We start from the raw sequence: 15,329 nt of genomic DNA, 5'->3' as shown, positions 1-15,329 counted from the left end.
CCTAATGGTTTGTCGTTGAAAAGCTTTGGGCTTTTTTCACTTTTAGTTAGTACCAGAAATTATTTATATTCGGTAGCCAAAAAAAAATGTATAAAATTTATATAATTTTTACATATAATATACATAATGTAGATATATGTAAAAAAAAATATATTTTTTGGCTATTATTTTGACAACGGATATATAATGTCATTTTCCCAAAAGCTTTTGGAGAAGCAACAGCTCAACCCAAGCCACAATAAAAGGAAGTAGACAATTTTTTAAATATTAATTATTGATAAAGTGTGGATTATAGTACTTCTATGCAATTTTGAGGTATAAATTTTACTTTTTATAAATTAAAGAAGTGATATACAATCCAAATGATATATTAGATGAGTTTTTAACTTATATACTTCAAAATTGGTCATTCTTTTTTACTTAGTTGGTATGAAAAATTAAAATATACTTCCTCCAATTCTATGTACTTGTCATTTTATTCTTTGGCATATTCTTTAAGAAATATTAACTAATAATAAGCGTTACTTGACTAAATTGTCATTGTTCTTTGACCTCTCAATTTTTGTATTTTTTTCTACAACATCTAATTACACCGTTAGTGATACTATTTTAATATTTTTTTTATATTTTAAACAAATAAATATTTTGAAACAATTATAATTAGCTGAGTCATTTTTTATAGAGAGAGATTTATCCTCTAAAGTGAATTTTATTGGGTGAATTTGGATTAGTCGGACTGCCAAAAAAGGAAAAAAGAATTCTATAATGAAATAGAAAAAGGTCATAAAATAGGAAGGTGTAGTGTTATTGGTCTGCAGCTGGAAAGCCATCAAATTAGGATAAAAAAATCTACCGGCCACTGTTACGTTACGCGCCGAGTCCGTGTACGAAATGCGGACACTTCCACTCCATTGCATTTTCATTTCATTTTCCGCGCAGCATGACTCACACACGACTTGTTTGACGAAATTCCCCTGAGACCGAGAGGCTAAAATTCCCTTTTCATTCCACCGACGCCATAAAATTCCTCTCGTTTTTTGCTTCCTTTGTTTTTCTTTTGCCCGAGAGAGGAAAATTACGACAGGAAATAATAAATAAATAAAAAGATGCAGAAGCCGAGGGATCGACGGTCAAGATCCTCAAGACCCATAACTATTCACAGCTTAGCACAATCTGGAGACGTTTTTGCCTTTCAAAAGTTGCTCAATGACAACCCTTCTCTTCTTAATGAACGTAACCCTGTTGTACGATCTCTCTTTCTCTCTCTGGCTTTATATATCTCTAATATTTGTAGTTTTTGTATTCCTGCAAGAAGCCAAGTTTGCACAAAGAAATGTGTATTAAGGAACCCCTTAGTTATATGATAATGCTTTATGTACGCAATTGGGAGCTACAACCCCCAGAAACTTGGGGCAAGATTAAGAATGCCAACAATGAATATAAAAAGGTTATATATATTAACATTAGCTGAAAAACATATGAATATAACAATATCCTTATGCATCTTCCACTTTTATTGGTTATTAGTTAAAGAGGAAGATGCAGGAGTTTTAGTTTATGGGTTCTGGATCACAATCCTTTTGCTTACTGGGTTTTGAATATATTATTTATACATATTAAATGAATTTTTTAAACATAAATACATGATTTAAGCCAAAGCTGTTGAGTTCCGCAGAACCCGTAGCTACAATGGTGGCTCCACCTCTGGATGCGTAAGGATATCTGTATCATTCAAATGTTGTTCTGGTTAGGCATATCTTTTCACTAGTCCCTAGGGCTTAATTCAAGTGGCAAAGATTGACGGACTTATGACTTAGGTCACAGGTTCGAGCCGTGCGCCATGTAGACTAAGCTTGGTATTTAAGTAGAAAAGGGTAGAGGAGAGGGCTTGTTATCCTCGAGTTTTGAAGGCTGCGATTGATCCTAATGTTTGGCCTCGGACGAATTTCTCGGTCATCAAAAAGACAAAATATGTGTTCAAGTTGCTAAGTTTGATAATGGCTTATGATGGCCTCAGACCTGATTATGTCTACTTATGGTATTTAAGTAGAGAAGGGTAGAGGAGAGGGCTTATGCACAACTATAGACAAAATCAGCTTACCCGTGTTATACATATAGAGTATTGGTTATTGGATTTAGAAAAAAGATTTCTTTCCTTTTATATTCTGTTGAAAGAGAAAATCAAAATGTGCTTGCTGACACATAATAATGCAGTTGCTTTGGTAAATGGGTGGGATGAAGGTTAGCTAAATGGTTATTTGTTTTCCTGTTCAATAGAGTTAATTGTACTATGCTAGTGTTGTTTGTGACTGCAGGTACAGGATATCATGGTCAAATGCTGATATATAGCTTTTTATTTGGAGTTATTTCCTGCACTTTTGTTGTTTCATGATTTTAATGATTTACCTAGATATGGAGTTAAATTTGAGGCTAATATAAGTAGTACCTTGGGTTACGATGTCTTTGATCTTTCTTTATTTTAAGTTCCCTTAGGAATTTCCTAGAGAGAGGGAATCAAACAGGATACTGATGGTCTTATAAAAGTTTCAAAGACAGTTGGCTACTGATCATGTTTACCTGGTCATAGTCTTGCAGAAGTTAGATTAGTCGGTTGCTTGTGAAAAGTATTCTCCTTATATTGTTTGCTACTTATCTGGATGCAGATGGTGCAGACGCCTCTTCATGTTGCTGCTGGTTACAATAATGTGGAAATACTCAAGTTTTTACTTGGTTGGCCAGGCCCAGAAAAGGTGGAGTTGGAAGCCAAGAACATGGTACGTGAAGGAATCTATCAATTACATACGGTCGCATTTTCTTTTGGAGCTGACTGGACTTTGTCTCTTGTAACTTCTTGCTTTCTTCTTTTCTGCCTTCTGGTGTTAATATTTTGTGCATTGCAGTATGGAGAGACTCCATTGCACATGGCAGCCAAGAATGGTTGTAATGAAGCCACAAAAGTGCTTCTTGCTCATGGTGCTCATGTTGAAGCCAAAGCCAATGTGTGTATATTTACTGCTTCAATTGTGATTGGACTTGGGGCATGTGTTTCTCAATCTGTTTTGATTTTCATTTTCATGTGGCTTTTTGCAGAATGGGATGACTCCGTTGCACCTTGCTGTTTGGCATTCACTACGAGCCGAAGACTATTCAACAGTAAAGACATTGTTGGAGTATGACGCGAATTGTAGTGCTGAAGACAATGTACTATAGATTCCATTTATTCAAAAAGGATCATGTTACTTTTCTGGTCATTGCTAATTGTAGAATATGTGAAGTGCAGGAGGGCATGACTCCTATAAATCATCTCTCTCAAGGCCCTGGAAATGAAAAATTGCGTGAACTTCTCCACCGGTATCTTGAAGAACAAAGAAAACGTAAAGCCATTGAAGCATGCAGCCAGACCAAAGCTAAAATGGATGAACTTGAAAATGAATTATCTACAATAGTGGGATTAGACGAACTTAAACTGCAGCTCCGCAAATGGGCAAAGGGGATGCTCTTGGATGAGAGGCGTAAGGCCCTAGGGCTTAAAGTTGGTGCAAGAAGACCGCCCCATATGGCTTTCCTCGGAAACCCTGGAACAGGTAATCAAGTCTATATAATTTACAAAGAAAAGTATATTCCAATACGCACAGCAGAGGCGGAGCCAGGATTTAAAACTTATGGGTTCGGGATTCTAATCATTTTTAAGTTAGTGGGTTCTAAATTAATAATTTGTACATGTTTAATGAATTTCATCAAACAAATACAGAGTTTGAACCAAAGCTACTGGGTTCGGCCGAACCCGTAACTCGCTCTCTAGCTCCGCCCCTGACGCACAGCACAATGTTTTACCCATTCTACTTAAAGGAGACGGTGTCAAACTGTTAAGAGGAAGTAAATAAATGAGGTGAAAAAAACTCATCGAAAGAAAGCGCATACCTTGTAGCTCGTGGTTATGTCAGTGATGCTGTTGAATGCAGGATGTGTTTCAGTTTCTCTTTGCCCATTGATATTTGCCTAGCCAACTTATGTGTTTGATATATATTTCTTCTAGGTTGATTTCTTATATTTTCGTGATGGTATACTATTACAGGAAAAACTATGGTTGCTCGCATTCTTGGAAAATTACTTCATATGGTGGGGAGTCTTCCCACTGACAACGTGACCGAGGTGCAGAGAACAGATCTGGTTGGTGAATTTGTTGGTCATACAGGACCGAAGACAAGGAGAAAGGTAAGCTTTTTGTGACTGAAGTTTTTCCATATTCCCATAAATATTTGGCTTCGAGGTGACCAAGTCTAGGGAAAATCTGCAGATCCAAGAAGCTGAAGGGGGGATTCTTTTCGTTGATGAAGCCTATCGATTAATACCTATGCAGAAATCAGATGATAAGGACTATGGTTTGGAAGCACTAGAGGAGATAATGTCAGTCATGGATAGCGGAAAAATTGTAGTAATTTTTGCAGGTTACAGTGAACCAATGAAGCGTGTGATCACTTCTAACGAAGGTTTCTGTAGAAGAGTCACAAAGTTTTTCCAATTTGACAACTTTAGCTCTGAAGACCTTGCCAAGATTCTTCATCTTAAGATGACCAATCAAGCTGATAGTAGCTTGCTATATGGGTTTAAGTTGCATCCTTCATGTACTGTTGACACTGTTTCATCACTTATCAAGGACGAAACCACTGAAAAGCAGCGCAAGGAGATGAATGGAGGTCTAGTGGATCCAATGCTAGTTAATGCAAGAGAGAATTTGGATCTCAGACTCAGTTTTGACTGCATAGACTCAGACGAACTATCAACGATTACTTTAGAGGATTTAAAAGCTGGTCTTCAGTTGCTGTCGCAAACAGGAGTTGCAGCTTAGTTCTGACTTCTTTCCAAGCCAAATGGAGCGCAGAACCAATGAGTTGCCATAGAAGTTAATCAAGTTATACGTGACTTTGTGAGAAAGTTATAGAGATTGCCATATATTGGTGGCGTCGACCTTGTAATGGATACTAGCTAGAGGTAGATTAGCTCAGGCCTGCAGGTCTGTTGTCCGCGGATTACTTCCTCATGAATTTCTCTCTTTTCGCATATTGCAACCTTGTATTAGTTAGTTCATTAAATTTGTTAAATATCCATTTAAATTCTTCATTGTACTTGGGAAATTCTTTTTGTACTTTTGTTATAGGTTGCTGGCTGTTGCAGGTTGGACAAAAATTATTGTACTGTACTAACTAATCATCCTTATATTGTTCAGCGACTATATATGTATTATCAGGGTTCCATCTTGTCTGCTACTGCTAGTGATACACAATGATAAGTTTAGTATTTACTTTTAAGAATTGCCAATAAAATAACATCTCAAATAAAAAAAATATACTATGAGTTTAGTAAGTCTTAGCTTGTGAAGCACCCAAGATGTGGCCTAGTGGTTAATGAAGTAGGTGAGAACCATGAGGTCTCATGTTTAAATTCCAGCGGAGGCAAATACTAGGTGATTTCTTCCATCTATCCAAGCCTTGGTGGATAGAGTTACCGAGTTGCGCGCAAGCGCATTTGATAAAGAAAGTAAGCATACATATCATAATCACGTATTTTAAGGTAAAACATGTATCTCTATAATTGTTTAAATATTATGTTTCAAGGACGGATAACCGCTACTATTTTAAAGAAAAATTACAAACTTTAAATTATCTTTAAAATAAATATATTTATATGTTGATTCTCATATTATGGATAACAGATATGTCAGTACTAATTTTAAAAAAAAACTTACACATCTTAAATTATCTATAAAATAAATATATTTATATAGTATTAATTTTCATGACTCGATCTCGAGATTATTAGTTAATGATAGATCCATCCCATCATAATTTTGGTATTAAATTGTTGAATTTAGATGCATAAAGATCGATAAGGATGCCATGTTTGATGCTTCAAAGCAAAGAAGTGTGAGAAAAAGAAATACACCTAGTTTTCGAAATTTCCTTATTTATATATAAGTAACAAAAAATAAATTAAGCTCCGACTTCCCGTGCAACGTAGCCACAACTCGAACCAGAGCAACCGATTTTTTCATCACTCCCTTCTTCACCATATCCTCGTTTTCCTCTCTTTCTCTCTCTAGAAGAGAGCTATGGTTCAAACTTCTCTCTCTATACTCTCTTCAACATCTCCATCTCCATTTCCTTCAAATTTCAACTCCGATTCACCTTCCACCTCGTTTCATTCCTTCCGACGAATTCCTCGTTTTCCGAATCTCAAGGTCTTCTTATCGAAGCAGCAGCTATTGGTCGATAATAATGACTCGGCAGAGCAATTTTTGGGGAATAATTCGATTGCTGATTTCATGAGGTTTAAACAAGGTACTAGCGCCGATGATAGAGTTAGCACCGCTGAGTTGCAAACCGCTGTTGTTACTTATAAGAAGAAGTTCCCTTGGTCTCTTCTTCAACCTTTTCTCCAGGTAAAATAAAATGTTTCGAACTGAACTTTCTGGAATTTTCAGAGATTGTGTGTGTGTGCGCGCGCGCGAGTCTGTGTGTATGTATGAGTGTGTGTGCGCGTACGCGAGTGTGTATATTTTGTGAGGTTAAAAACTAATTTACACAATCGGGTCACTTAAAAGTCAATTGTAGGTAATTCAATTTAATAAGCATTCATTCATAACCTACACGAAATGGTAAGTAACCGGATAGTGTAAAAATCATTACACTGTAAGTCAGTGGATATAACTTAAATCCGTATCTTATTTAGTTTAAGTTATATACACCATTAGTATAAGGATTTTTTCACAAAATTAGGTCACCTTTGCATGTTGTAGCAGTTAACGTGTCTTAATTTCAAGTCTACAAATCCCACATTTTACATTATAAGGTAAGCGGCTTACTTGTAGATTTATTTTGGGTGACCTGATGGTGTAAAAACTTTTTTGCATTGACTGTGTATTTAGGACTTCGATGTGAGTCATATTGCAAATGAATTGAACATTTGGCTATGTTTGAGTTTGGTTTTGAAGTTTGATTGTGATTTTGAAATTTTGATTGTGTAGGTTGATTTGGTGTCGACAATACACATTGCTGATAAAGAGTAAGTTCATGTCCCTCAGAATCCAGAAAATATTTTTTGGAGCTTGATGTTATGTTGATATGAAGTGAGATTATGTCTATTACTAGTCACTGGCTTCCGTGTAAAACTCCAGATTGAGTAATATGAATTCACCGTCAATAAATTGAAGAAGCTAAGATTATGTTGATTTATGATGGTTACTCTTGAACATGGTAGCATCTATGTGGTATGTGAAACACCAAAATGTGAGAATTAAATTAATCAACATTTCATTTATTTAAGACGTTTAACCTAAAATCTGATTATTAGATTAGTCAGTTAAATTTATAGAATTAGGCTACAAGCAATTTGAATTAAACCAACAGTATGATTTTTTTTTCTAGTAATGAATAAGAAAGCAATAGAACTACATAAACAAAAGTAGTGAAATAAAGTAAAGAATTTCTTATTGAGCAATCCTTGGTTGAAGAAAGCTGTTGAACGACGCTTGTAATTGAGAGAAAGGTGTGCAGTGATTTCTGTATGTTAATAGTATGAGTAGTAGAATGAGAATGGAGGTACAATCGCGGGAAAGGGGGGATATTTATAGTACAAGCTAATTGTAACTGCCCCTAGAATCTAATGTTGATGGCAACTTTTTGTAAAGGCAAGCACACGAGACGTTAGGAATTAGAAATGCGTATGATAAACAGCTAGTTATTAGTCTGCACAACTCAGATTGTATGAATGAAGAGTAATAGATTGGATAATGTTGCTCATTTTGTAGTTTCTCTCAAATGGTGATGAATAATGTCAAAGTGGTAACTGTGTTACCCTATATTTACAGATTTTTTGCTATGCATTTAACGATTATAATATGGAGGTGAAATTCTGAAGATTCTGTTGTTAAATCTACTTGTCCTTTTGTTTGGTGATGTGGTAAAGTAAGTGCCAAAAGGAATCCATATTTCCCTCTTATGTAGTGTGGATAACAAAGAAGCTTAGTAGCCATGGCTTGAGCTAGACAACAACTACAACAACGAAGCCTCAATCCCAAGTTAGCTAGGGTAGGCTGTGTGAATCCTTACTATCTGTTATGCTCAATTTGAAAATTCTTGAACACTAGAAGTTCTATACATTTTCTACTAACATACATATCTCTAATAGATTAAAAGACTCTTAGGAAACATTGAATCTAACATAAACTTACCAACAATGAATTTTTCCTTCTATTGTGTTCTATTTCTTGCTAGCATGGATTTTAAGATATAGAGGAACTTCATTCCATGTGATTTTAGGTCTATGTCATCCCCTTTTAATACCTTTTCATGGTTTACACCTATAAACCGGTGCTTTTGGAGGGCTACTTATAATCTGACCAAACCACTTCATACGACATTCTTTGATTCAAAAAGGGTCCTGATCTATGTCCTATTGAAAGTTGTCCAAAAGGAGCTTATTCATTTCCTCTTTGTACATTAGATCCTTGAATGTAGGAAATCAGATGTTGCATTTGTTGGGGCCTTAAAGAAGGATGGCTAGTTACAACTACAACTATTCACATAAGGAATTTTGTACTACAAGTCTTTTTCCTTCTATTCGGATGCTTTTGGCGAATATATGTGCTATTTATACCTTTTGTTGAATGTGATCATTTCTAATCTTGTCTAATTGTGTGTGACCATCTCATAGATCCCTGAATGCTATTTATATTTTTGTCCTACTTAGATCCTTGGAGTTGTAGACACTTCATTTGATACCCAGGTAATAATTGGAAAACATATTGAAGTCACACTTGTGGACGGCGGCTATTCAGTTAATTCTCTTCTTGCGAACAGAGATCAGATCCCGGGGTTGGGGGATGCTATTTTCTTTGACTTCTTCTTTGTCCTTTTTAGATCCTTGAATGCTATTTATATTTTTTTTTCATCACTATTTTCTTATTTCTCACAACTTATTTTTGAATCATAAATATTCGAGCATATCAGACATAATCTTCTTTTGGCTTCCCACATGGTGTCCGGTATCTCCGTTAAAGTTTCAATTAATATGGATTCGCGCGTTAGGCCCATTAAAGGGGGAAGCCGAGAAGCGTTACCATGTTTTTTTTCCTTTTCTCGAACTCCTCTGATTACGGGTGGAGGGATCATATCCATCTTACCATAATCCTTGGTGGTTATATCAGACATTATACTTTTGTGTTTAATACATTTAACTTGGTTTAAGTTTTTGATCTTTTTTTTTTTTGATGAAGATAGAATAAAGTCTTTGGTCTTCTTCTCTTTCAGGCATTCTAGTTTAGATATTTTTTCTCCACTTCATGCAGCCCTAACTTTTGGCACAAGCCATCTAGGGCTTTACCTTGAGCTTTGCTAACAACCTTTTAAGCTTCTCGTTTAGCTCTCTTATACTCTTTAAAGTCTTCTCTGTCTTCTGTTTTTATAACCTTTTGATAGTACTCCGTTTTCAATTTAATAACTCTTTACACCTTCTCCTTCCACCCCCACAATTCATGTGGTCGAGGTCATAGGCGCTTAGACCCACCTATGACTTCACTTGCTACTTTCTTTATTCTACTTGCACTTCCTTTTACTGGGTATATACCTAACCTTCTAGGTCCAATGCTTTCTCCTTCTGTAGCTTTTCCTGAAAGGCTAGTTAGTTAGTGCTTCTTGGTTTGCTTGGAACTCGTTTCTTCTTTTAGCTTCACATCGGGGACTACCAATCTATCTCGGGTGCTCAAGGCCTCTTTCATAACATTGAAGTCCTTACATGTCGCCCTTTGTGTGTTCTGGTAAGGAAAAAGTCTATTTAACTACGATTACCTCCCCCACTAGTGGGATTACACTGGGTTTGTTGTTGTTGTAACTACGATTACCTCCACTCTTAAATGTGAAGTGTGATTTCCTCTTCTTAAAATATAGTTTAGCTAAAATTAGATTATAAACTAACTTGGGCTAGACAAAAGGACTGAATTGGCTTTGGCAATGCGTCAGGTAGCATCCTTTTCGTCCTCCTTATTGAGTTGATACTAAAGTTTCCTTTGTGGATTTCTACATATTCCACCTTGTATTTTATGGTCCCCTTTTTACCTACGATCGCTGATGAATGTACTATTATCTTTTCTGAAATGTAGTTTGATATTCAGTTGATTACCTGCATCATTAGTGGAATACAACTATCCAATTTAACCAGGTCTTCTTCTGGCAGAGCTTTTTCATGAACGCTCTTGTCAAATTGAAAATCATCCTTTCCTTGTTATGCAAATCATGAATTGCTAACTGCTTCAACTGAAATTCCTAATTGGTGTGGAAATCCCAAAGTGGGAACAAGTGTGTTCCTGTCTTATTGAAGAGTTGTTTTACTGGCACTTACACTTCCTGTGTTGCATTGGCATCATGCTTTTAACTTCTTTCAGCTAATAGATTCTCATTTCATTGCTTCCATAGAAAACTGTGGTTAGAAATTGGGTAATTATTGTCAATTGAAGAACCGTCCTAAGGTTCATTACTTAACCACATCAAAAGATAGCCGCCATCGACTTTGGCCGAATAGGATAGAATTAATCATCTTTTCAGTAATTAGTTAACAGTTCCATATCTCCGTGAATCAGTTTTTGTACAGACTCTGATTGCCTATATGGCACTAGCTTCCATCTTGATTCTGTCTCGTGGTCATGGTTATTTAATTTTTTTTCTTAATGTTTTATCTGATATCTTGATGTGTATTCCTGATAGAAACATCTTACTAACCTCTATTTCTGCATCATGCTTTTTTGATGTTGGTCTGACTGAACAGTTTGACTTTGATTAATGTTGTATTTGCAGGTATTTTGCTGCCCTACAAAAAGAACTTGAACCATATGATTGCGTTCTCTATGAGATGGTAGCCAGCAGAGAAAGTTTGGAGAGTAGAAGAGGTTCTAGTTCTCTTTCTAGAAAGAAATTAAAAAGCTCAAGATCACGGGGATTTAATATTATTGGATTCATCCAAAGGCAGATGGCAAGATTTCTCACCCTTGATTTCCAGCTAGATTGTCTTGACTACGAGGGTGAGAATTGGTACCATGCAGATCTTGATTTTGAGACCTTCAAGTTACTCCAGGTAGTCTATGTGATAACTTTGCTGTTAAGGCCATTACTTGTTAAACGAATTGCTGATATTCAAAATGTTCATACACTTTTGCCTCTCCCTCACTTCCCTTTGCTTATTTTGTTCAGTAAACGACAGTTGATTTATCTGTATTATGTATTATATTTTTGGTTCACGTATGTTTGGTGTGTGTATGTATATATTATTTATAAGGTTGCACCTCAGACCAACATTTCTAGTTTCTTTTTTTTTAACTGTGCCAAGTTTTCTTCCTTTTGTGTTCTCTGCTCACATGACCCGAAGATTTCACCAAGTTGTATGTACTTTTCAGCTTGAAAGAGGTGAGAGCTTCTTCACATTTGCCAGAGATATGACACTTAGATCAACAAAAGCACTTGTGCAACCTACAATTCCAGAAGATCTTGGCCCTTGGAGATCCAAACTTCTATGGGCTTCTCGGGTGCTGCCGATGCCTCTTGTTGGACTTCTTATCATTGGAGGTGTTTGTGCGGATGTGAAAAGCCCGGCATCTGAATATCCTGAACTAGAAGCCTTGTCCAGACTTGATTTTGGTGCTGCAATAAAGGTCTTCCTGGCAAAGCGACTAACATCCGAGTAAGTTTTTTGGCAGTCAAAATTTAGTTTTGGTTTGCAGCAGGCTGGAGTATTTTATTGTTTTCTGCTTTATTGATTGAGAATAAGAAGTTGTGGCTAAGAAACACCTCCACTCTATAATATTTTAGTATTCTACTCATATGAAGTTTAGATAGGAAATAACAACTATGAATGGTCAAATAATTTAGAGAGAAAAACGAACGGAAGTTGTTATCTGAATCCATTGAGTGTAAGAGTATGTATGAATAATGAAGTAAAACCAACCACAAAAAAAGAAAAAACGAACATTGGGCTGTTTAAGGAACACCCTATCTCCAAAGCAGATGTTATCCATGAATGCAAGCTCATATCGTACAGTCTATAAGTTTTTGCATCAACAGAGAGGATAATCTTGCCAGATTATCGTTTTGCCCCACACTGATATTGTTTACCTTTTCCTCCATCGGATCTTCTGTGTAGTGTGCGTTTGCAACTGCCTCTTTTCATTTACTAAAGTAATTACCCCTTCCCATTATACATGTAGATTCACACAGGTCACAGCTGATGTAGAGGCGGAATCTGTCATCATCGGAGAGAGAAACAAAGCTGCATTAGAAGCACTTCAAAGAGCAATGGACGAAGGTCATAACAAGATTGCTATCCTTTATGGTGGTGGGCACATGCCAGATTTGGGACGGAGGCTGCGAGAAGAGTTTGACCTTGTCCCTTCTCAGGTACAGTGGGTAACTGCCTGGTCCATAAGGAACCGCGACCTAACAACCAGTTCACTTCCTTTCTTGAAACAGATGGCAGAAGTTTCGGGCTGGCCTCTAAATCGGTATCAGACTTTAGCCCTGCTAATTTTTTCTTCTGTTCTTGCATTGGATCTTTGGTTTTGGGAACTCTTTTTTGGCACCACAGCTAATTGGATTTCTCATGTTGCATCAGACATTTCTCAATATGTTCATCTGCACAATTGATGTAATTAAATTGATTGAAACAATCGGATCAATAAAAGCCTTGTGTACATATTTTACGATTCTATTGTTAAATTTTATTTACGAACAGTACTTTTCTCTTGAATTCTTGCTTTGATTGTTATTTGATCATTTGCTATTATAAGGTTATACCCTTTATTGTTGTTTGGCATCCGTAGTATATATTTGTACAGCGATTGTTCGATCACTGGACCAGGTGTAGAATTCTATATTTTCAATTGTCTCAGATAGTTTATGTTGTTCATGTAATACCTAAACTGTACTGTACTCTATTCATTGTTGATTATATTTACACTACACATCTGCAATAAAGAGATTGTGATCATTTAAGTTCCTCTCTTGCCCTCCACCAAAAAGAACAAGAAAAGGTAAAAGAAAGAAAAGAACCCCATCTTGCTAACCTTCAGGGTAGATGAAGATTGAAAACGACCAAAACAACATTAAACTGCCATCTAATAGTAAGAAAGAAAACAAAAATGTTTTTGGGACCTACCTAAATATCTACCTACCTAGATACAAAAATCACACGATGCCAACAAGAGTTCGTAAAAAAAATTCTACAAATTCAACATGTATTATAATACGCATGAAAAAGTAGATATAGTCATAAATTTGTGTTACATGACCCCAAAACACAAAAAATGAATCCACAAGGCATGCGAAGCAACGAGTATCGGTCATAAGGTTGTTTCCTATAGACCTATAAAATTCCAGATCAATCAAAGTACGTCAAAAAGTTTTACAAAATTAGCATTTGTACTGTCATGGGCGGCTTTCCAACCATGCCCTATGACCCCTTGGACGCACCCTATGGCGTCCTGGCAAGCCTCCCGACGCCTAGCGCCATGGTCGGCCTTGTGGTTTTAGTTGCGCCAAGTAAGAAGCGCGCCTTTGTCGCCCCACCGATAGCCCTCGCCAGCGCCCAGCCGCAGGCAGATGCCAACAGCGCCGCGCGCGCAGACTCTGATGCTAAAGACAAGGTTGCTGCCAACGGACTTGCTTATACTTTGTAGGAATCTAAGTCATTTTCATTGTAAATATAGAGTAGTTTTATTTCATGTATTTCCATTATGTCTCTCTAGCTTATTTAGTCAAGTCTTGTAACTTTGATTTTTTTTAAGCACTATTAGGGGGTTCAAGCAAGCAAACAATTCTATATACTGTTGTCTCTCCCCCTTGACACCGTGTTACTCTTCTGTAATAGCTTTCATTAATGTAATTAAGCTTTCTTCCATTCTCAATTCTCTTTTCTGTTATCTCAATTGCTCGTGACACTGGTTTTCCCGTACGACACTGACAATCTCGTCTAGCATACTGAGGGGACCCAATTGGCGGATAGTAACTACACAGACATCAGTTGCTTAGCCTAACGTTGCCCTTCCAAGGAATCTCAGGAAGGCACCGCGTAACAGTTGGTATCAGAGCCTAGGCTCGACATCGGACGAGAAAACACATTGCCATTACCACCATTTCTGACCATGGTGAATCATGGGGACCGCATTGCGGCCCTTGAAGAGACGGTTGACGTATTACGACCCATCGTGAATACAGTGCCTGATTTAAGAATCAACCTAGTGCAAAGGTTGGACGACCTGGACTGCAGGATGCGGCAGGCCGAAGGTGACATTGCGAACATCATCGCGACTCTGGGGATTACATCAGTCACTCATGCTGAACATACAGGATATGGGGGACAAAGACAAACTCTTTACATTCCTGGAAGGTTTGAAACCTTATGCCCGCATGGAGCTGCAAAGACAAAGAGTAGATATTTTACCCAAGGCGATCCAAGCAGCGGAATGCCTTGGGGACTATCAAGTGGAAGCTCGGAAGGATAGGCCTCAACCGCCTGTCCGAGGGGGATACAAATGGGGCCACCCGGCAATGGTGGCCCTAGTAGAAGTGGAGGAGATCGGAGTGCAACCAAATCTAAGGCTCCTTCCTCAGGCAGTAATAGTGCTGCATCTAACAACAACGATCGGGGAAGGGAGCCCCTTTCAGGATGCCGTCATTGCGGCAGGCCACATTGGAACAATGAATGCCCACATGCACAGATGAACGCCCATCAAACTTCTGATGATGGACCGATGATGACACAGATGATGCTGACCAGACCGAACCAATAGGTGCCTTCAACGCATATGTTTGTTCTATTTCTAAAGCCTTAGCGGGAACAAGTACTGGTATCCATAAGAAGAAGGACCCATGCCCCACTACCAAGAAAGGGAAAAAGAAGATGGATGAGGGGCCTTCTCTTAACCAATGGAAGACCTTGATGTTCGTCGAGATGAAAGTTAATGGCAAGCCAATTCGGACGATGATAGACACGGGCGCTACTCACAACTACTTAGCCTCAACTTAGGTAGAACGCCTTGATCTAGTTTTGGGAAAGGGCAGAGGTCATGTCAAGGCTATTAACTCACAGCCTCAGCCGGTGGGTGGAATAGCCAAAGGAGTACCAGTGATACTTGGTCCTTATGAAGGAAAAGTCAACTTGCGCGTGGTGATCATAGATGACTTCGAGCTGATGGTTGGGTCGGAATTCATGAGGCAAACCAACACCGTTCCAGTACCTTATGCCGACATGCTACTGATGATGGGAGCAAATGGGACCAAGCCCTGTAT

The 15,329-nt window shown here is 37.7% G+C and overlaps 2 protein-coding genes across 2 annotated transcripts; both read left to right on the top strand.

Moving 5' to 3' along the window:
• The first annotated feature begins 814 nt into the window (after positions 1 to 814).
• LOC104085758 (uncharacterized) lies at positions 815 to 5,258 on the top strand. Its single transcript, XM_009589879.4, has 7 exons — positions 815 to 1,244; positions 2,664 to 2,774; positions 2,901 to 2,999; positions 3,091 to 3,201; positions 3,281 to 3,584; positions 4,076 to 4,215; positions 4,298 to 5,258. The coding sequence occupies exons 1-7, from the start codon at positions 1,107 to 1,109 to the stop codon at positions 4,847 to 4,849; spliced, it is 1,455 nt and encodes a 484-aa protein (XP_009588174.1). The 5' UTR covers positions 815 to 1,106; the 3' UTR covers positions 4,850 to 5,258.
• A 709-nt stretch (positions 5,259 to 5,967) lies between these two features.
• Positions 5,968 to 12,789, top strand: LOC104085757 (uncharacterized). Its single transcript, XM_009589878.4, has 5 exons — positions 5,968 to 6,439; positions 7,025 to 7,062; positions 10,848 to 11,124; positions 11,444 to 11,727; positions 12,251 to 12,789. The coding sequence occupies exons 1-5, from the start codon at positions 6,110 to 6,112 to the stop codon at positions 12,684 to 12,686; spliced, it is 1,365 nt and encodes a 454-aa protein (XP_009588173.1). The 5' UTR covers positions 5,968 to 6,109; the 3' UTR covers positions 12,687 to 12,789.
• The last annotated feature ends 2,540 nt before the right edge of the window (positions 12,790 to 15,329 follow it).

This window comes from Nicotiana tomentosiformis, chromosome 6 (assembly GCF_000390325.3).
Source record: "Nicotiana tomentosiformis chromosome 6, ASM39032v3, whole genome shotgun sequence".
In the NCBI taxonomy this organism is placed as follows: domain Eukaryota; kingdom Viridiplantae; phylum Streptophyta; class Magnoliopsida; order Solanales; family Solanaceae; genus Nicotiana; species Nicotiana tomentosiformis.
Note: the sequence above shows the minus strand (reverse complement) of the source record. Positions and strands in the feature narration are given on the sequence as shown.

Bases quoted from the DNA above. Each gene is read 5' to 3' on its own strand.
- LOC104085758 (XM_009589879.4), top strand. From the start codon at position 1,107: ATGCAGAAGCCGAGGGATCGACGGTCAAGATCCTCAAGACCCATAACT. The intron at 3,000-3,090 runs GTGTGTATATTT...GGCTTTTTGCAG, and splicing joins ATGTTGAAGCCAAAGCCAAT to AATGGGATGACTCCGTTGCA. The intron at 3,585-4,075 runs GTAATCAAGTCT...ATACTATTACAG, and splicing joins CCTCGGAAACCCTGGAACAG to GAAAAACTATGGTTGCTCGC.
- LOC104085757 (XM_009589878.4), top strand. From the start codon at position 6,110: ATGGTTCAAACTTCTCTCTCTATACTCTCTTCAACATCTCCATCTCCA. The intron at 6,440-7,024 runs GTAAAATAAAAT...TTGATTGTGTAG, and splicing joins TTCTTCAACCTTTTCTCCAG to GTTGATTTGGTGTCGACAAT. The intron at 11,125-11,443 runs GTAGTCTATGTG...TGTACTTTTCAG, and splicing joins AGACCTTCAAGTTACTCCAG to CTTGAAAGAGGTGAGAGCTT.